General features: G+C 43.8%; 1 protein-coding gene across 21 annotated transcripts in view; it reads right to left on the bottom strand.

The window, feature by feature from the left end:
- Dst (dystonin) overlaps positions 1-22,476 on the bottom strand; it is a 437,229-nt gene that overhangs the window by 170,254 nt on the left and 244,499 nt on the right. For all 21 annotated transcript variants that reach the window (XM_052745196.1, XM_052745195.1, XM_052745215.1 and 18 more), the window contains 3 exons: positions 19,223-19,389; positions 915-1,027; positions 711-817 (listed from right to left, as the gene is read on the bottom strand). In XM_052745196.1, coding sequence (XP_052601156.1) covers positions 711-817; positions 915-1,027; positions 19,223-19,389 — 387 coding nt within the window. The remainder of the gene's footprint in view (positions 1-710; positions 818-914; positions 1,028-19,222; positions 19,390-22,476) is intronic.

Here is a 22,476-nt window from a genome sequence, read left to right on the forward strand (position 1 = left end):
GAGGTGGCATAAGCCATCGGAAAAGGGAGCACAAGGCTTCCAAGTAATGCAAATACATCTGTGTCTATCTATCTGTGAGAAAGAAGGGAGTGGCCTGAGGTAAAGGGGCATCCCCCTCAAACAAACCGCTGCCTGTTCACTTCTAGACATAGCGTTTGTTCGGCACAGCGGGGTTCAATTCCACAAGCCTTTGAGAAACGGTGATTCTAGGGCGGTCACAATAGCCAGAGTGTGTGTCAGAAACCTAGCTCTGGCCACCTGGTCAAACACAGAGACCTTCATCTAGACAAGTCAGAAAACAACTATCTAGTCAGCTAACTTCACGGGGTCACCTGAATCAACTTTAACTTGCGTTCTACAGAGAGATGGCCTAGCTACACAGAAGGACAGGAGAGCCAGCGGTTGTAAAAGGGCAGCAAGTTAAAAGGGAAAATATTTACATTCTGGTCACTCATTACTTTCGTTCACAGATGTGCCGTGGCTCCCAAATAGTTTCTTTTATTTGTGACACAGGACAACTTAGTGACACTTCAATTTCAGTGGTGGAACGATGCTGTGAGGTGTACGTACGGTCAGAAAAATGGCACATTAGCTCAGATATTTAATTGCATTTAAAATCTATTTTTAAAGCCCTGCACTAATGAGCAAGCAGTTCAACTGCTGGTCATCAACGACCCAACAGCTTTAAGTGCGGGACAACCAATACTCACGTTTGCACCAATGCCTTCACCACCTTCGGGGACTTTGGGAAATGCGTCATACAGGGAGGACACATAGGTTATTACTGACTTCTCATCAGGCGAAGAGACATCCACATCTACAAGCAGCAAGAGACGAATTATTTCACGACGCTAATGTGACTTCTGGTGAGATGTGCGTGGCAGCGCAGGTTAAGAGTCAAGAAAATGACTCACCTTCGGGGTCCAGAAGTCTTATAACACCGATTTTTTCAGCTACATAAAAAGCATGCTCTAAATTTGCAAGGTTGCTTTGAACAGCAACAGTATTCATGTCTATCAGGTCCGGCCTAGGAAAAAGTGCACTGTGTTAAGTTTCTTCCATGCCAATTCAACAGGACAGGCGCACGTATTAGCACGTATTAGCCACCTAAGTAACGCATCTGGCAAATACTAGTACAATACCGATATTAAAACCGAGGCCTCCTTCAAACACTGGCATTGCTTGTCTCAGAGGCTTGTATGGGCCAAAAGAAACACAAGAAAAATATAAAAAGCGAGCATATGTAATTTCCCAGAATCTATAAATGCCCTATTGATGGCATCTTAGGACTCTACCTGTCCTACTCAACTGACTGAAGCTCCTTTCTTCCCATGTCATCCTTCTAAAGCAGCCAGCATCCTCTCAGATTCTCCTCACATGCCAAAGTTCTGTGCATAGCTTAATGGCATGTCCACTGCTCCCTCTGCTTAGGATGTCCTATGTGTTGGTGGTGGTTACAATCCTTTCTCCTTCCAAGCGGAGTTGGCCCACCTCCTCTACAGGACACTCGCTAACCTTCCCAACCCATCCTGTCTGAGCTCCTTGTGCTCCTAGGCTGTACTCCGAGTAGCAACAAGGGTATTTTAGACTTCTTTACCCTAGCAATCTATGGTTGGTTTTTCTTTTCTTTTCTTTTCTTTTCTTTTCTTTTCTTTTCTTTTCTTTTCTTTTCTTTTCTTTCTGTGTGTGTGTGTGTGTGTGTGTGTGTGTGTGTGTACACTTTGTTTTGCTCAATGGTTAACTCCAAGATAGCAAGGACCAAGTCCTAATAAACTTCTACAGTTTATCCTCCGACTGAAACATACATCCACTAGTAAATATCTTCAGGCATGTGAGTGAGCAGATTGGTTAGTTAGTAATTTGACTTGCAAAATCTCATTCATCTGTGCACTATAACCTCCCTCATAATCAGTCTTTCTTCTAGACACACACACACACACACACACACACACACACACATGCATGCACACACAGGCACAGACATACACGTACACGTGCATGCACACACATACACAAAGACATACATGCACATGCACAGACACACACACACACACACACACACACACATGCTCACACAACTTTATCCCTTTTTAATTTGTAAGACATGCTGCCCTATACTAGAGGGATACTCTGAAGCTAGTTCTATCTACATGAGGAAAAGACTTCTTAAATATTCTTTGTACCAAGAATGGTGGAACATGATGGTCAGAACCTCACTGAGTCTGAGCCTTGAATTTTGAACTCAAGAAGAAAGCTTTAAAAGAATATAGATAAATGTGGAAACAACAAAGTCTTCCCAAGAGCAGAAGCACATTTTCCCTCCCCACTCTCTGCAGCACCCACCCCTCACTCTCTGCAGCACCCACCCTCCCCATTCTCTGTAGCACGCTCACTCCCTACTCCCTGCAGCACCCACCCCTCACTCTCTGCAGCACCCACCCCTCACTCTCTGCAGCACCCACCCCCCACTCTCTGCAGCACCCACCCCTCACTCTCTGCAGCACCCACCCTCCCCATTCTCTGTAGCACGCTCACTCCCTACTCCCTGCAGAACCCACCCCTCACTCTCAGATCTCTTCAGAACTTTCCTATTACTTTACAGAGGAAGCCTTTCTATAACCCCACAGGCTCTCAGGGACACACACAGTGTGCTCCAGGTAATGTGGGAGGAATGAGTAGTAAGTTACTTGGAACACTGTTTAGCGGCCATTTGCACAAGAACTCAAGTACATCATCAATGTTCAGAAGAAAGGCAAACACAAATGTGTACCTCTGTTTTGTTTGTTTCCTTTTTATACCTAAAGAAAGGCAGGATTCCATAACACCCCCCGCCCCGCAAAAAAAAAATCTATGCATACTTTTATTAGGGCTTGGAAGGGAGTGTTCATGAACTGGAAATGTAGCTCCACTTCCTATTTGTTCACATTCCAGAACGTCCTCACCAACTTCTCACTGACGTCCACATCTACCAGTGTGATCACCACAATTTACCACTGACAGCATTCCAGGTAAGGGGCATCCCTCTACAAATAATACTTTAAAAAAAAAAATTCACAGACCCATGACATCTACTGATGTCAAGAATACTGAACAGGTATGTACAAAAGTCTAGACCAAGTATCTAAAGTTCTCCCAATAAAAACATTGTTTTGCTTCCACAAAATTCAAATTTCCTGGAGAAATAAAAACCAGACTCTGAGTCTGCCAATCTCTGAACAAGAAACAGCATGCTATTATGAGAACCCTGCCATTAGCAAAGAGCGTAAACACTGAGTAATCCCAAAGGGAATGAATAAAGTCATTGAAGAATGAAGTTTTTTGACCAAGAGAATAAAACACAAAACTTCCTTTAGAATGATGTCATTTCAGAACAGAAACAGCTGCACAGTACAGTGAGTCTGAACAAGCCCCCTCTTCTATCTTGAACTTAACACTTTACCACAGCAGTAACTACAGTGCTTGGCCCCTACCAAAAGTGTGAAGTAGACAAAGTAAATTAGGTAAGCAAAAATAGAAAAAAAAACACTGGGAAAAACAAAGACCTTAGGAGTCTTCAAAATTATACTGCTACCCTGCTTCATTGGCCCTTTCTAGTCTTTCAGTGGCCTTCTTCCTCTGCCCGGAGCACCCAGAGGCCTGTGCTGGGTCCTATCCACCTCCTCCTCTCTTGGTAATCTCATTGGGATAACACAGTCCTTAAAAATGTCATCTGTTTGGGGCTAGGGAGATGCCTCAGTGGGAAAAAGCATTTGATTTGCAAGCCTGTGCTGTGTTCAAATCCCTAACGCCCAAATAAAAGCTGGGCACGACTTTGTGTGTCTGTAACCTCAGCATTGGGTGGCAGAGAGAGATGGATCCCAAGAGCTTGGCTGGCCAATGGTGAGCTTTAGCTCAGCTCAGCAGAGACCTATCAAGGCAATAAGGCAGACTCCAATAGAAGATACCCAAGATCCTGCTCTGGCTTCTATATATGGCTCAAGGGCACACACCTGTATACCACACACATCATGCATGCATACACATACACACACACACACACACACACACACACACACACACACGAACGCCATACACACTAAGAAATTCAGATGCTTTTCACTTATTGGCGATACTTAGTCCCACTGTAAAGCTAACATCTCACTTTTGTGGACTGTTAGCAGGAATTTCATTTTCAACCTGGTTTAAGTACGAAACTTAGCATCAGACCACACTGCAGGCACATGGAGGCTCTATGTCCCTACATTCCACTGTAAGGTGCTGAGCACTAACTATTATAATTCCCTTATTTTATAGAGGATTTTCCTAATCATATAAAGCAATCCTGGCAAAAATATATGCTAGATTTTTTTTTTCTATAGGAAAGTGTTGTTTTATGGACAAGCTCTTGGTTGTTTTTATTACCTTACGATAATTTAATTTTTCCAAATGACCCAATCACCATAGACTATATTTTTTAGCACCATACTCCATCTTTTCTTTTAGAAATGATTACAATCAAAGTGAAGATTTGAGAAAATTACATAAATTTTAAATTGAAAATATAAGCTCAAAAGGACATAAAGTCAAGTTGAAAGTATGACCAGAAAGTACAAACCTGTCAGATGTGGTGTTACACAACTTAATTTCTAGCAAAGATGGGAAGATCTCTTGTAATGAAGCCAGCCTGGTCTACGTACAGAGTTCTAGGCCAGTCAGGGCTACAGTGAGACCCTGTCTCAAAAACAAGGGCAAACTACTACACATGCTTAACAGCCCTAATGTACTGTGAAAATATAAAGTAAAAATGTATGTAAAAGAGAGTGCTGGTGAGTGAGTTTGTTTCCTTGACACAAGCGAGAGTCATCAGGGGACAGGCAATGTTAACTGAGGAACTGCCTCCATCGGGCTGGCCCGTGAGTAAGACTGTGGGAACATTTTCTTGATCAATGATTAATATGGGAGGGCCGAGCCTCCTATGGGTGGTGCCATGCCCGTCAGGTGGTCCTGGGTGGTGTAAGAAGTTGAGCGGAGCGGGCCATCGAGGGCAAGCCAGAAAGCAGCAGGCTTCCCTGGCCTCTGCATGAATTCATTCCCTGAAGTCTCTCAATGCTGGCCTGGAAACTGTAAGATGAAACAAACCCTCTCCTTCCCAAGTGGCTTTTGGCCATAGTGTTTAATCCCAGTAACAGAAATAAAAGGAGAAATAGCTATTGCCATAAGTTTAAGTGTTTGAATAAAATTAATATTTAAGAATCTGTATAGTACCTACTTTTAAAAAGCACCCACTTTAGACAAAAATGTTTACAATCACACACACATGCGTACACATATACACACCTGAGACTTACGTACATGTGGGAACATATATGGACATTACATAATTTCAAAATATCTCTAGTAATAGCCAAAGCTATCTGAACACTAAAATTCCACAAGAGATTTTACTTGGGGCAAGGGAACAACCTCAATATTATTTTCCAAACTCCAGACACTTTGTTAGTATATTAACTCACATGAGAATTAGGTAGGATACCATGAAGAAATTTCCAATGCAGGGCTTTCTACTTAAATAGCAATTTCCTCTGAAGCTCAGGAAGCGAACAACACAGAAGTTTCAGGAAGTCCTGAAACTGACCAAATCCTCTGCTCCCCTCCCTCCCCGAGGTTTCACAAACAGAAAGAGTAACTAAAAGGACAGAGCAGCTGAGGAGCCTGGAAGGATGCAGACCAGCCCACCTGCTTAAAGGCACTCTGCAACCTGTTGACCTGTTTGCATGCCCTGCATTGAGCTGCAGACTTCAGCTTTCATAAGCTGTCACCATGCTGGGCTGGGCCTTCTGTGATGCAGCTGTCTTTGAGTCATTCTTGACTCTGTGGGTAACCTCTCACCCATACTCTTGTTGGTAGTTCCAGTGTGTGTGTGTGTGTGTGTGTGTGTGTGTGTGTGTGTGTGTGTGTGTGTGTGTGTGTGTGTGTGTGTGTGTGTGTGTGTGTGTGTGTCTGTGTGTGTGATCTCTCCCCAGGACAGAAAACCTCTCACCCATACTCTTGTTGGTAGTTCCAGTGTGTGTGTGTGTGTGTGTGTGTGTGTGTGTGTGTGTGTGTGTCTGTGTGTGTGATCTCTCCCCAGGATAGAAAGTCTCTCACAGAACGCTACTCAATCTGGATTAGGGTTCTAACTATTCTGTCAGCGAGAAGCACTGGTATAACTTCCTTTATGCAATAAGGTTTTAGCCTAAGGTGGCCTTCCAGTCCATTCTCTGTGCAGTCAGACTATGATCGTCCTTTGCAGTTATCCTAAGAGGCAGAAACCATCATGCTCAGCTTTATGTGGTGCTGAGGATACTAACCAAGCACTTCTTCTAGCATAGATTCTCACTGTGCGATTCTTAGCTGAGGTCCGAGAACTACACCATGTTAGCATTGTGCATCTCTAGTAAGTTTAATTTTCTTTTGAAGTTACAATCTTTCTTAAAACTTATGTCTTATTTTGTTCCTTTAAAATAAAATCAGTTTATTCCCATTAACTCAGAAGTAAAAACAGCAGATAGCTGTTTTAAGGAAGCCCTTCAAACATTTCTTTTAATTAGCACAGAACAGTAGAAATGCAAACATAACCAGGCGGTGGTGGCGCATGCCTTTAATCCCAGCACTCAGGAGGCAGAGCCAGGCGGATGTCTGTGAGTTCGAGGCCAGCCTGGTCTACAGAGCGAGATCCAGGACAGGCACCAAAACTACGCAGAGAAACCCTGTCTCGAAAAACAATAAATAAATAAATAAATAAATAAATAAATAAATAAATAAATAAATAAATAAATAAATAAAATTATAAAAATGCAAACATAAAGTATACACCAATACTTTTTTAATCTCTTCCAGTGTTTATTTTTATTGTTTAAGTCAGAAGTGAACATGCAGACTATTGGAGAGGGATGTGGGTTGGTCTAACTCTAAAGTACATAGTAAAATTAGAATTAAAAAAAAAACAGTTAAAACAGTGGTTTGCAATGATATGATCATCTGAAAAGACAGTAGGGAACGATTTCCTCTACCAACTTAAAGTAGCTACTAGCTGCTGGGGGAAGATCCTTTACTGGGTCACATGCAGTCACAATGACGGTTCCTTTTAATTGTCAACTTGACTCAAGCTAGAATGACCTGGGTAGAGTCCCAGTGCAGACTGTCCAGATCAGGGTGGCCTGCGGGCATGGGGGGAGCATGTTGTCTTGACGGCCTTAACTGATGGGGCAGGAGCCAGCTTAAGAATGTCCCGAAACTTGAGTGACGTTCAAACTAAAGCCAATGGAACTACTTACTGGCAAGTCAGGGAGCGTGCAGGATGTGGGGGCATTTAGGCTGAACTTAGAAAGTAGCTGTGAGAGCTCAGAGGGTCTGGAGAAACCCTCTGTGCTGCGCATGGACAACAGGAGGGATATCCTGGGCAAAACCCTATTGGAGGCTCCACTTGGTGAGATATGAGATCCCTTAAAGGAAGAAATCCTGAAGGGTTCCCTGCTCCTAGAAGGGCTCAGCACACAAGCTGATACGACTGTGGTCTAAAGGGGGCCAGGCTACATCTCAGGCTGACATCAGTATTTGGCAATCTCAGAAGCACAGTCCACCTGGTACTGACTTTAAAGGCATAAAGGACATAAGACTGAGGATGGCGGTGGAGAGCAGCCGAGGCCTGGGGCTGTTGGGAGTCCCTGAGGAGAGTCCCCGAGGGACTGTGACATGGAGCTGTGAAGCGAGGCTTCTGTTGGAATGGAGACTCCAGGACATTGCAGATGCCAGGACTGTGGGGTTCTGCCAGGGGGAAGTACAGGTGTTTTGGAATGGGCCGCTGTACATGCTGCAGGTGGGCAGGGGCGGAGGGACACAGTCACCCAAGCCCTCTGAAGCCCTGCTGACTACATGATGAGCCCCAGCAGCCTACAAAACAGCTGCGGGCAGACCTGGCATTTGCACGTCTCGATTTTACTCTTGTGTTGATCTAATTGTTCCTATGTTCCTGTCCTTCACTTCTGGAATAAGAGTGTTTACTCTGGGCCATGACATTTTGGAAGTATGTATCTTGTTTTTGATAACAGGAGCTCACAGTTATGAGACTCTGAACTTTCAAAGTGTTGAAATTTTAAAGACTTCAGGAACTTTAAAAGGTGGACTGTATCTTATAAAAAACCAACCAACCAACCTGAGATGTGGAGTATTGAGGGTGAGAGGTTATAGCTTAAAGTGATGTTTTATGTGCCAAGTTGACAAGGGGTGGAGTTACGATACTTTTATTTGTCACCTTGACATAACTGAATCACCCGGGAAGGGAGTCTCCATGCAGGGTTGGCCTGTGGGCAACTGTCTTTATGGCCTTCAGTGGTGTGGAAAGACCCAGCTGAAAGGAACATGGTACCATTCCCTGAGTTTGGGTCCTGGCTTGTACTGGAGTGAAGAGCAAGCTGAGCAGCCAGGAGGTCTGCATGTATTCTCTCTGCTCTCGACCACAGATGTGATGTGACTGGCTACCTCAGGGGCCTGTCCCTGTGGCTTCCCTGAAATGCTGGACTATAATCTAGACGTGTAGGCTAAAATCAACCCTTTCTCCACCGATGCTTCTGTCAGGGTGTTTTATCACTGCAACAGAAACAAGCCGGTCGTACAAGAGGCTGTGTGTGTGTGTGTGTGTGTGTGTGTGTATACATATAGTGGTGATGGTCACATAACAATGTACTTAATGCCACTCTCACTTAAAAGTGGGTAAGATGGGGCATTTTATGAGTCTCTTATCACAGGTTGGTCTTTTACTCATTGAAAGACAGTTTTAATATAATCAAGAGAGAAGGCCATGTTAAGGTAAAACAATAACGACAACAAAACACACAGAGCTTCGATGCTGCCGTCCTCTGATCTCCCCCTGATTCGTTCTCTGCTTCCTCAGGACCCAAATGCTGCATGACTCTGCTAGTGCGACTGGATATCAGGAGCTACACAAGCCTGGACAAAATCATCTAGAATTCCAGTTACACCTATGGAGCATCGGTAGATGTGGTGGCTGTGGCAGGTGGGGGATTCCCATCTGCCGCTGGGACAAGGCTCAAGAACAACCCATGTGGGTTTCCCAAGGTCTCAGGATGATTTAGGAGAAAGCAGTTGTAAAACCAAGCATGAAGGATAATGTACACAGGCTAAGATGTACCTAATGTCACAGAACAGGGCCATGGAAATGCAACCAGAGAAGAGGTAACTGGATGCTTTTGGTATGCGAATATACAACTCTTCCCAACAAACAAAGCGGCACGTCTACTCCTTCACACACACGGCACTCAACGTGAACTACCACCTTCCAGGCAACAAGATGCTGAGAACAGTCACGGGGTATGTGGAGAACTAGAGGACACCAGGAGGTCCTCACCCAGCAGTGAGAACGCAGGAGAAACCCCTTCTGTAACTCTGGTGGGAGGAAACATGAGTGCAGGCGGCCCAGGGAGGGCAGGAGCAGCAGCTGGGGAGCACGGTGAGCAGCAGCTGGGGAGCACGGTGAGCAGCAGCAAGGCTGGCACTAGCAAGGGGCCAAACTGAGGCCGACTCCCAGGAACTTCCTACTGGATTGCAAACTTTCTTCCCCAGGAACTACAGAAAGCCATTAAAGTGCATTCACTAGGATTCTAAGAGATTAAACGATCAGATCTGAGATCAGACAGGGAAATTAAACTGGTTCAGATATCCTCACAGAATTTAGGCTGGAGACCATGGCGGTGTGCAGGGGAATAGCAGCAGTGGAGAGAGGAAGGGGGACCAGCAGAAGACCATACCCACAGTCCTGTGTTCTGTGATGCAGCTTGCAGAAACCAAAGCTGTAAATATGGCTGAGACACAAGGGGAAGGGAGAGGGCTGGACCCACAACAGTCACACACTTCAATACAGCAGCTAAGAGGGAAGAAAAGAACGCTCAAGAGGCCAACGCTGACAAGGGAGACCAGGCCTGCCACTGTACAGATTCAGCCACGTGGAAGTCACCAAGGCCCTGCACATGTTTGAGTGGATTATGAAATCAGAACCAGAGCAAGCACGGCGGAGAAGTAAGTATTAACTGAAAAAAAACGAAGACTCAGCTCTTCCAAAAAGACTAGTCGTGAATGAAAGAAGTACGCCCCCTCCGCCCCCCATGCTGGTGTGTGCACATGCTGACACACACAAACCATGGGGTTGGGGAAGAATATTTCTATAGATTCTTTAATTAGCAGAAACTACCATCGTGCTTAAAATCCACTGAGAAAGCTCTCCTGGAGGGAATAGTGGAACACCAGGAGAACGGAGGTGAGAGGAGCCGCAGCATGGCAGCGGGGGCTCTGGACAGGCGGAAGAGGGGTCTGTGCTGCACAGGAGCAGAAGAGATGAAGACGGATGCACGGAGGTGGGTGAGAGGGTACCCGGGAGAGAGAAGAAACTCTTTATTCCTGCTGGTGTCCATTTCCCTGAGCGCAGACACCAGCTCCTCCGTTAGGGGTAAGGAGGAGAGGGGACAAAGGAAGAAGTACACCCTACGGGAAGGACACCAACAGCCAGACATCCCAGCCTGCTCCCACTCAGGCTCCACCCTGATGTGTGACATTCCACGGTGTGCATCACAGCTCAGGGACAAGCACAGACAAGGCGGACGGCTGAGCTCAGGCAGGAGCAGGCTTCGCTAGGAAAAAAACCACACAGACTCAGCAGTCTGCAAGGAACTATAAAGGGATTCATTCTATGAAGTTTAAATATAAAGACAAAGAAAACCCCACTCCAATTACCCAGAGTCCGGTCTTAACACAAACTCTGCTCGAGAACAGAGGCCCCACACAAAGACACGTGCAGCGGTGTATGTTACATAACATCATCCTTTCAACAGATCACACAGTAAGAACACACATTCCCTATGCCTCCCTCACTCCTCCCGGGACGGCACAGCAGTTACCATAACAAATTCCTGAAGATGACTGTTTGGATCAAATCATGTTCAGACTTCACATTCTCTAACTGTTCTTATTGGCGCAAACAAGCATCTCATCTCCCTCCCTCCCCACCCCCAAAGGCCTGAGAAGCTGTTTCTTCCCCTCCCCTGTCCCCCAGCAAATAAATATGGGCTTGCAGAAGAACCCCACAGAGTTATGTAACAAGGGTGGAGGCATCCCTTTAGGCTCATATTTGGGCACACATATTATTGAGAATCAAAGCCAAGAACCCCTAGGTAGCAACAGGATTATGAAGATAATTTTCTCTTATTCTCAAAACTAGGTGGCTTGGAATTTATTTCAAATATTCCTCCTTTTCTCCCCTACAAAGTACCACTCCATTGACAAGGCGGAGAACAAAGATCAGAGGCACTGTAATTTAGTGCAAGCTTTCTTGGTGCTTCAAGATTAAAATCTAACAATTGTAATAATTAAAAGGCAATTAAAGAATTAGGACTTTCAACTTACAAACAATAACTCACTTCCACACTGTCTCCTAAACCTGAGTAAATCCAGAGAAAATCGCTGGCTTTAATCCAGAGGGACCACCTTCTAGTACCTGCATGTTCATCCTGAGTGAACTGCTAAGATCTTAATCTGTGAACGATAAAAAACAAAAAAACCCAAACCTCCCACACACAGGGAGGTGAGAGTCAACTTTTTTTCACTGTGCTAAAATGAACAACTTCAATTACTTTGTATCACACAACAAGATGAGAATATGAACCTATAAACAAGACAATATCAAAGAAGTTCTGAAAGAAACCAATTGGCCTAGGGAAGAACAGACATGCCGGGCCCTGGCTCCTCTGGTGTAAGAGGATGAGGAAGGGAAAAAGGATGAAGAAAAGAGTTCAGAGGCAGTGGGAGGTTTGAATTGGCATCCATCTGTGGCTCCAGTCAGTGCTCGATTGTTACGGGCTCCACAGCAGCTCACAAGGAGAATGCTGTCGTCACAGGCTGCCTAAGTCACAGTCGGCACACTTGTGTTGTATCGTGACAGCCTCCGCTGCTGGTATTCGTGCGTGCGTGTGCGTGCGTGTGTGTGCGTGCGTGTGTGTGTGTGTGTGTGTGTGTGTGTGTGTGTGTATGCACACGCACATGTGAAAGCGAAGAGGACAGTGGGAGTCTTCCCCTACCCCATTCTACCTTGTTCTCTAAGACAGCGGCTGTTAGTAAGCTGGAAGCTCACCATTTCAGCTAGGCCGGATCCAGGATTCTCCCAGGATTGACCTGTCTCCATCACCTAATGCTGGGGTTATTGGCACATGGAGTCATGCTTCACTTTTATGTGGGTGCTGGGGATTTGAACTCAGGTCATCTTGCTTTCACAGCAAGCACCTCTGCCCACCAAGCCCCCTCCCCAGTCACAGTATTCTAACTTTTGAAGTGATCCCTCTACTCTGAAATCTGTCTACCTCACTTTCCTTCTCTCGACCCCTAATATACCTGCGTTTTGATGAACACCTTGAACACCAAACACAGAAAAACGTGCCTATGATTTCAGCTTCGGGGTGTCTTTAAGAAGCCAATATAATAAAGAATTTGGTGAGTAAAGGGGTAAAGTAGAGAACAGGAGGAAAGGTAGTTAGACCTATGTTTCTTTCTCAGAAGCCTCATGAAGAGAAATGATGCAGACCTAGGTCCTTATTCTACACAGATCCACACATTTGCCCAAAACACAAATTAAATGCAACACGTTGATGGCAAAAACCAAAAGGGTCCATTAACTATGCATTTTAAATACATTAAGTTCCATTCACAGAACAGAACGCTGTGTGGCACCTTAAAGGAAATCACAGACAGGAGACAAGGGGACGGTGTCAGGTGTGTCTACTGCAGACTGCCAAGGCTTGTCAGGCTTCTATGTGGGCAGCGGCACAAGCCACCTCCTGCGATGGCAATGAAACACCTCAGTGTTCTGCCTCAAGAATGGAAGCCGGAGAACTAAGGTGACAGCTTACTTCACATCCCCGAGGATCTCTTTTCCTTCTAGTCCAAGGCTCATCACTGGGCATTTCTGTGAATTCATCTCGGCAAGAGGGCCAGGAACACAGAAACAAAATACAACAGGCTGGAATTTCCTCTGATACTTACTTGACAAACTGTAACCCCCAAATTATGTGTAAAAATAGATGCAATAAAAATGGCAACCAGATTTATGTCACTAAGCCATATTCCTTATTTGGACACAAATGAATTCCCTTCCAGGCAGTGCACACTGGCCCTTTAAGGGCTTTAAATGTGTTAACAGCAATGACCAGTTTCTTTGAGCACAGCCGTTCTGAGTTCATTTGTATACAATTCGGGTGGCTTTACAAAATGAAATACTTTTGTTGTTGCTGTTGTTTTAGCATTAGTAACCACCCATGTCTATGGCCACAGGAACCAGAGCCTATAATGCCCAGGTGTGTGCACATGTGGATACACACCCTCCTGTATCAGGACTCTGCAGCCCGAGGACAATGAGAAGGAACTAGCCAGTCAATACCAACCCACCTTCCTCTGAGAACATTCAAACCCCGAAGGGCCTCCTCCCAGTATTAAACCAATCCAATCCAGTTCAGCTTCTAAGTGGGAACAGAATCCAAGACTGAGAGTGACTCACCAGCCTGCAGGTCATATGATTAAACAAGGTGACTCTGACCACAGACTTCTGGGAAAACTTACCCAATTAAAACATTGTTAAACTTTTATTATGATGAAGCACAGTGGTCCCAATAAATTCTAATTGAAAATGCAAATTATGAGCAAAATAATTAATACTAAATTATGTCCCCCTTAATAAGAAAATAGTTTCAACTATTGCCTAAAGTTCCCAATCTTAATTGGCTAATATATTTAAAACATGCCCATGGAAAGAATGCAGAGACTTAACAGGAGACTGAAATAAATGAGTGGATGAATTAAAAACAAGAGCAGGACAGGCAGAAACTAGTTAGCGGAAATAAGCTCTCCCAGAAATGCACCCCTACACCTAGCTTTCTAGTCCTGAGTTTTTCCCTAGGGCCCTGAAATGTCTCAGGGCCCTGCGGCACTCCTCTACGCTAGCTCCGATCTACAGATTTATAATCATTCTCATGCCTAGGTGGCTATGTTTTCACACCATGAGGCCAGTGAGGCCATGTGGAACCTGGCTTTCAGGAATTCTAGGGGAACTATCCACGTGGAGAGACTGACTGAAGGTAGCTCAGGAGCAGAACTTCAAGCACACAGTCAGAGCTTTATCTCCCTTGGACAGAGCCAGGCAAGCACACCTATGACAGGAGCAAGGCTGAAGCTCTCCTCAAATATCCTCCTCTGAGGAACAGGCAGCAAGGTCAGCAGGGTACTCTGCGGCCTCCACCCTAACTCTCATCCAGTTAGAGAACACTCCCAGGATGCCCTGGCTAGAGGCTCCTCCCCAGTCTACCTCAGCCCCTCTTGCTAGTAAGCTGACTCATCAAACGTTTCTGTGACACTCTTTTGTCTAAACCCATCAAACCCAGTCAGTCTTCCCTGATATTCTTTTGAGTGACAAAGTTCTGAGCTTATTAATGGGGAGGCATGCTTCAAATCGCTCAAGATTTTACTGTCGATCAAGGAGCGTTCCAGTTATCTGAACGGAACAAACAAAACAAGCAGGCATGTGACACTTTCATTATTTCAACTCTTTCCCCTGAGAACCGAATGCAACAAACAGAAGTTCCTAGAAGGAACTGGAAACAGCAGCAAATTCTAACAAGATTTAATTGGGGAAATTAATTGACCCGTAATTCACTTAAACAAAACCCAAGAGCTGTTCTTTATAATCTCCCTACCTTTTCATTGTTATTACCTGGACTATAATCCAGGCTCTTTATCTCTTCCAGATAATGTGACTGACATATTAACACTATAGAATTTGTGATTTTGCTCTTACTTAAGCTAAGAATTTTAATATGCTTTAATTTTTAATTTAATCACTTTTAACATGTTACATGTTTTTCATTGTTACCCAATCCTAAATTAAGCAACTAACATTGTCCATCAGTAATTCATGAGAGGAAACAAAGCCCTGGGCTGGCAGTTACGTACGCACATTTTCAGCTCCCAAGTTCACCAAGAGTTCCCACGGATCTTTGCTAACTGTCATTAGTCTTTAGGGACGCAGGACTGCACTGTGCAGGTCAACACTTCCATCTCTTAAAATCGTTAGCAGACAGAAATCATGTCAGTCATGGCAAAATCAAGAACAGTCACATTCATTATTTCTTCAAAGGCATATGATGTTGAGGATATTAATCAGCATCTGAAGATTTTTTATTATTGATAAAAATGAAGGCACAGTCTATTTCATGAGACTTTGTTTATTTGTTTGTTTTCTTTGTTTTGTGTAGCCCTGGCTGTCCTGGAACTTGATCTGTAGACCAGGCTAGCCTTAAACTCAGAGATCCACCTGCCTCTGCTTCCTGAGTGCTGGGATTAAAGGTGTACGCCAGCATGGTCCAGCTGAATTTTTTTTTAAACTAACATATTTATTTTCATTATAATACAGATTTCTGCTGGAGCAGAAACATCTACCTACATGGTTAACATTCTGTGTGTATTTTAAACTAACATTTATTTTCATTATAATACAGATTTCTGCTGGAGCAGAAACATCTACCTACATGGTTAACATTCTGTGTGTGTTTGGTGAGTGCTTATCTTCTAACACTAAATCTTTCTTACCTCCATGGATAATCTGAATTTACATAATCTATGTTAAAATTCCTCTTCATTTAATTTCACATAATAGTTCTTTGGAGATAAAAATTAGAAAACTAAACTATGTAAAAAATACTGAACTGCTAATAGCATATTGTTTACTTAGTTTAGCAAACCTGTTTGTTTTCAAATATTCTAGGTACAAAACTAATCAAAATTATGGTAGGCTATCCAAAACAATTTACTTGATCAATGGCTTTTCATAAAGTAGCTCTTACTAATCCAAAATTTTGAATACTTGTGTGCCGTGTGTGTATATGTGTGAACAGAACCCAGCCACTGCAGCCATCTACCCCAGCCACTGCAGCCATCATCTACCCCAGCCACTCACCCATCTACCCCAGCCACTGCAGCCATCTACCCCAGCCACTGCAGACATCTACCCCAGCCACTCAGCCATCTACCCCAGCCACTGCAGCCATCTACCCCAGCCACCGTAGCCATCTACCCCAGCCACCGTAGCCATCTACCCCAGCCACTCAGCCATCTACCCCAGCCACTGCAGCCATCTACCCCAGCTACTCACACATCTACCCCAGCCACCGCAGCCATCTACCCCAGCTACTCACACATCTACCCCAGCCACCGCAGCCATCTACCCCAGCCACCGCAGCCATCTACCCCAGCCACTGCAGCCATCTACCCCAGCCACTTATCCATCTACCCCAGCCACTGCAGCCATCTACCCCAGCCACCGCAGCCATCTACCCCAGCCACTGCAGCCATCTACCCCAGCCACCGTAGCCATCTACCCCAGCCACTCAGCCATCTACCCCAGCCACCGTAGCCATCTACCCCAGCCACGGCAGCCATCTACCCCAGCCACCGCAGCCATCTACCCCAGCTACTCACACATCTACCCCAGCCACCGCAGCCATCACTTTCTCTAAAGGTACCCATTTGTTTAGAAAACAGGCCCATGTGCCAGCTCAGCTAAGTTTTATTACTGAAGCAAAATGAAATCCAATAAATAGTAAAGCTTCTTATCTAAATAAATACAAGAGACGAAACCATACTAAATAGAGGTTTCCACAGAAAACTCCACTACATTAAAATTGTATGGGAATAGATAAGTAAAACCAACTATAAAGGAAACAATGCTCCTAAGTTATCATGACTGTTAATATCTAAAACCCCACTTACATTGATACTCTACTGTTTACGGCTTTGTCTTTTTGGTCTTTGGAGTATATTAAGGTTTTAAGAAGTAAGAAATATGTGCAAGTCAAGCCTATCTGCTTAATTCTTACACACACTGGAAGAAAAGCACCCAATTGCTTTATTAAGAAAGGCCCGAAAGCTTTACAACACTTTACAGACTTAAGGCTTCTTTTGGCAAGAGAAATCAAGTACAGGACACAGAACACTGTAACAGAACTTCAGCAACAGAAACCCTGCATGCACTCAGAGCTGGAATTCAATTTTACCAGGAATTCTAGAGAAGGAAAAAGCTACAATTCCAACTTCTGGGCTGGAGAGGACGGCTCAGTAGCTCTGAGCAGGTGCTACTCTTCCTGAGGAACTATACCCACACAGTGGTTTGCAACCCTGTTCTGATCTCTGAGGGCACCATGCTAGTGGTATACACACACACACACACACACACACACACACACACACACACACACACACACACAGGTAAAACACCTATACACATAAGTTTGTTTTTTTTTTTTTAAAGATCCCATTTCTCACCAAAAGCAATGACAGTGGATTTAATTTCTCTTGAAAACTGTAGGATCTCTGGTGTACAGTGACTTATTTAAGTACTTGGGAAAAAATACATATATGTATGCCAATTAGCTCATATAATCCTTAATGAGTACTGAAGAGACAGTTTTTAGAGAGCAAAGAGGGAGACAGAAAGGGAAAAAGAGAGAGAGAGGAAGAGAGAGGGAAGAGAGGAAGAGACAGAGAAAGAGGAAGAGAGAGAGAAAGGAAAAGAGAGACAGAAAGACAGAGGAAGAGAGAGGGGAAGAGAGAAGAAGAGACAGAGAGAGAAAGAGGAAGAGAGAGAAAGGGAAAGGGGAGAGAGGGAGAGAGAGAGAAAGAGAGAAAGAGAAAGAGAGAAAGAGAAAGAGAGAGAGCGTGCACACTTATTTATCCATCATCTATCCATCTAGCTACCTATTTATTTATAGACAAGGTCTTGCTATGGAACCCAGGCTGGTTTCAAATTTGTGAGTCTCCTGTCTCAGCTTCCTGAGTGCTGACATTACAAGTATGGGCTACCATGGTCAATACAGATATCAATAATTTTAAAGCAGATGATTTTAGAAAAGCTAGCCTCTAAAAATGTTTTTATGTACCTAAAAGCTTTCCAAGAAAGAGCTCCATAGTCTTCCAGTGTTCAGTCCCAGGGACACGCAGGGTAATAGTGGACATGTCTGGGTTACTGTGCTCAGTATCTGCACTGGGCACTGAACAAGGGCAGGTAAGTTGACCCAGGTTTTCTTCTTAATTCAGCAACCTCTACCGACCTCTATCTAAAAGTTGTCCCATAAAGGAAGGAGGCTATCAGACTATTTAAAAATAGGGGCTGTTGAGTGTGGATACATGAAGAGTCCATTACCAGTTTTGTATAGTTTTTATTATAGTCAATACCTTTTTCAGTTTAATAAGTTTATAGCTTACACTTAATCTATTTGTGGATATATTTGGTTCTTCAATATGACACAATCTTCATAAAATCAAGGCAAATAACCGAGGTTAAACCCATAGTTTTCAATAAACATTTTCTGTGGATTTAATTTCTAGTGAGATAGCAAAAGTAAAAGCACAGACCCAAGAGCCAGCCTGCCAGGTTTGCATCCCAAGTCCACCGCCTGCTAGTCTTGTGACTAGGCAAATATTTACCCAGTGTCTAGGCTTCATGTGTAACTAGGGATGACAAGAGGGAATGGTGTGAGAATTAAACTAACCATTGCTTAGAACAAGGCTAGACAGTGTTAGCTCAAATGTTAACAGGAAGACTTGATTTTCATAGGAAAACTGCTCACCAGGCCCAGATCAGCCTTATTTTATCAGTCACTCTTTATTTTGGACCTGGCAATCCCTGGGTTGTTAAGTCTGTGAACTACAGACCTTTGCCTCTCTACTCATCATTTCCCTATAGATAAAGTCTAGATCACTGACCTACAGATTGTAGGCATCAGAGCTTAATGCCTGTGAGGTTGTAGAAAATAAATCCAGACATAATACAGCTCTGTCGCCCTCTGTCTACTGTCATCTTCCTGCATGTGTGCCTGCCTGCCTGCCTGTCTCTGTGTGTGTGTGTGTGTGTGTGTGTGTGTGTGTGTGTGTGTGTGTGTGTGCTTGCACGCGCACACACGCACATGTATTACAGTTTAGAGTACTAACTCAGGACTGGACCTCTGCTGTCATTCATTTTATCTGGAATTTCTCTCTGCACTGCCCATGGACTGCATGTTGTGCTTCTTCCACAGTAACATGTTACTTAACATGTTAGAAATGAAAGGATGCCCGTATTTACATGAAGGAAAAGCGCACGCGCACACACACTCCATACCTGTATTTATGAATGATGGCGTTGAACAGTTTCCCATCTCTCCAGCAGGTAGTGAAATTTTCACACCGTACCCCGGCATAGCCCTCCGTTGCCTGCTGTGTCCACAGTAGCAACCTCTCTTTCGCAGACATGTCCTCGGACTCTCCAGTTACATGGATGTCAGATATCTAAATATAACGGAAGCATTAAACCATTAGGAAGGAAGCAAGCTGAGAGAGTACAAGTCTACTATGTGCCAAGTAGTTACATCCGATTTCCCTTAATCCTTATAACTCTTATTTTTATACTAAATATATTTCTCCTGTTTTACAGAGGAAAATTGAATTTCAAACAGGCTTTCAGATTTGACTTATCTGTATCCAAGTTAAAAGCATCCAATGTATTTTTTTTAATGTAAAACACACTAATTTTACAATCTTAAAAAGATAAACAACAATAAAATCCTGACAGGCAAAGAGATCCAGACCACTCCAAATTTAGGCAGCACAATGAATTGGTATTGTAAAAGAAACAAGTAAAACAAAATTCACAGAGGTCTTCATGGAACATGAAGCATGCTAACACACAAAATACATAAAATACTGTTTGGGCTTTTATTCTTGTATTTGCAATAAATTATTGAACTTCTGTTTAATGCATTTACTGTAATAAGCTTTCTCTGTTTAGCAGATGTCAGACAACTACATACGCGCTGTTACTTTACCCTGAGAGTTATAGTTCTCATCTCAAATCAACACCTTGCTTTTTACCAACTCTTCTATATAGTTGTTCCCAGAAACAGTATCTTTCAAGTGGTTCATTTTAGTCAACACAGAATATTTTACAAGCATGACTTATATATATATAAGATGAAGCTTTTATATATATATGTGTGTGTGTGTGTGTGTGTGTGTGTGTGTGCGCGCACACACACACACACAATTTAGGGTAACTATACTGTACTGTTTAAATTTATTTAGTGGGGACACCATGAACTAGGTGGCCCAGGTGACACAGCACGCTGTGGTGACCCTCATGCTCACCCCACCGACGCTGCCTTGCAGATCTGTCTGCATGCCAGGAGTGGCAGTACTAACCTGCTTGTGTATTATACCAAAACTTAGCAGCATTAAAAAGTCTACATTCTTTGCTAATGAGGCCTCTTAAAGCAACTTAAGTGAATTTTTTTCCAGATGAAAACAGATCAGAAGTAAAAGCTATAAATTACTCTATGCAGAATTTGATCCAACAAGTATTCCATGTCAAGAATAAGAGAACAGTGCCCTCTCTCATTTTTAACTATATTCTGTAACATTTTTGGCTAACAGCCTATAAATGTTTTGTGACTCCCTGCTCAGTTTTAGTAGAATTTTCATGTGTACTTTATTTGTTTGTACAGTTCTGAGAACCCCTTCCATTGAGTGACAGAAAAGAACATGGATCTCCATGGTGTGCACTGTCCCAAGAGCAACTCTTCCATCTGGGTCCTTCTTGGCCTGATGCTAACTACACAGGGTGCAAAGTGACTTCACCAGGGTCTCCTCAATAGTTCCACAGCTGGGATTAACATCAATATATAACTGTTTCCTCCATCACAGCAATGTTTGAAACCAAGAAATGATGAAGAGCAAGCAAGCCAGGACCTGGAAGAGATCTGCAAATAAGGAGGTGCGTGTGTGTGTGTGTGTGTGTGTGTGTGTGTGTGTGTGCGCGCGCGTGTGTGTGTGTGTGTGTGTGTGTGTGTGTGTGTGCGCGCGCGTAAGTATAAGGAGAGAGGGGGAGGTCACAAATTGTGGGATATTTGTACACTGTGTGAAAATGTTGCCGTTATTGGTATTATAAAAAACTGAACAGCCAATAGCTAGGGAGGAGGTCTAGGTGGGATTTCTGGGGAGAGAAAGGAAGAGGAGGAGAAATCTAGGCATGCAGGAGAAGCCAGGAGACATGGAGAGGAAACAGGAGGTGCAAGATGGAAGAGAGGTAATGCCATGTGATAGAACATAGAATAATATAAATGGTTTAATTTAAGTTATAAGAGCTAGTTAGGAACAAGCCTAAGCTATAGGCCGAGCGTTCATAATAAAAAGTCTCTGGGTCATTATTTGGGAGGTGGCTGGTGGTTCGTCACAACAAACCCCCTGCAACAGAAACAAAGGCGCAGACCAGAGCAATGAGATCTGCTTCTGGTCTGAGAGCCATCTTCTTTATTTATAAAATGAGGAGGTAGGAGGCTGTTGACAGGTTTAAGGCCTCTTTCTATATAAAATCTTCCTAAGACACTATAAATACAACAAAGAACTCAGAGGTCAAATACAGTCAAACAACTGAAAGAGAAGAACGGGGCAGTGCCAGACTCGAACAGGAAGCCCCTTGTTCTTCCCAGGGACCACAAGAGCCAAGGACCTGAGGCAGAAAGGCTGAGTACAAACCCTCTTCCCAGGCTGGCAGATGCTACCATGTCTGCTGTTGTAGATGAAGGCGGGGCTCACTCCCTCTTCACCTAGGGTCCTACAGAGGCAGTCAGTGCCCGGTGGAGCTCCAAGCTGAGCAAAGTCAGAATCACTGGCCTTAAAACGTCTTGGATTTGAAAGAGAAGCACTGTCTCCATTTTAATCATCTTCCCTAGGAATCTGTGCTAATCTCCACAGCCTGGGAAAGAATTATGTGCATGGACAGATCACATAACATACAGATGAATGATGTTTTTATTTTTCCATGTGGAACACAACTACTGCTCTTTTCGACTTAACTGCTTCCAAGCATGTTGAGACATAGTTCTGTTAGATGACTAAGTGACACTGCCCACACAAATTTGCTTCTTCATGATTACGAACTCAAATCATGTAGCTGCTTAAGTACGTCCCCTCCCTTGTAACATTATGAGAGTTATTACATTGCGTACGAGAATTCCAAATTAGCATGGTGTGATCATATCGTGCACACAGGAAATCCATGGTCAGTGTCGCTGGATGTTTTATTCAGCATTAACATGGTTTATTAACGTTTGGCACACAGGAAATACACCTTGAATATATTTTATTTGTCATGTTATTCCTTTTTACAAAGGGAAAAGCAAAAACCTGCACTTCATATTTTTTTTCCCAGTTCTCGATGTATAGAGGATTATTTCTGCTGTCTCTAGCTGATTCCAGAATATTCTGGGTCAGTCTGGTTACAAGAATAGTTGTCCATTAACTAGGAAAGACAGCACACTTCAGTGATGAGGTGCCAGTGTAAAAGGTGGGAGTGCTGGTCTACCTGAGAGGTGTTGAGGT

Source organism: Peromyscus californicus, unplaced genomic scaffold (genome assembly GCF_007827085.1).
Source record: "Peromyscus californicus insignis strain IS unplaced genomic scaffold, ASM782708v3 Scaffold_19__1_contigs__length_69161282, whole genome shotgun sequence".
Classification (NCBI taxonomy): Eukaryota; Metazoa; Chordata; class Mammalia; order Rodentia; family Cricetidae; genus Peromyscus; species Peromyscus californicus.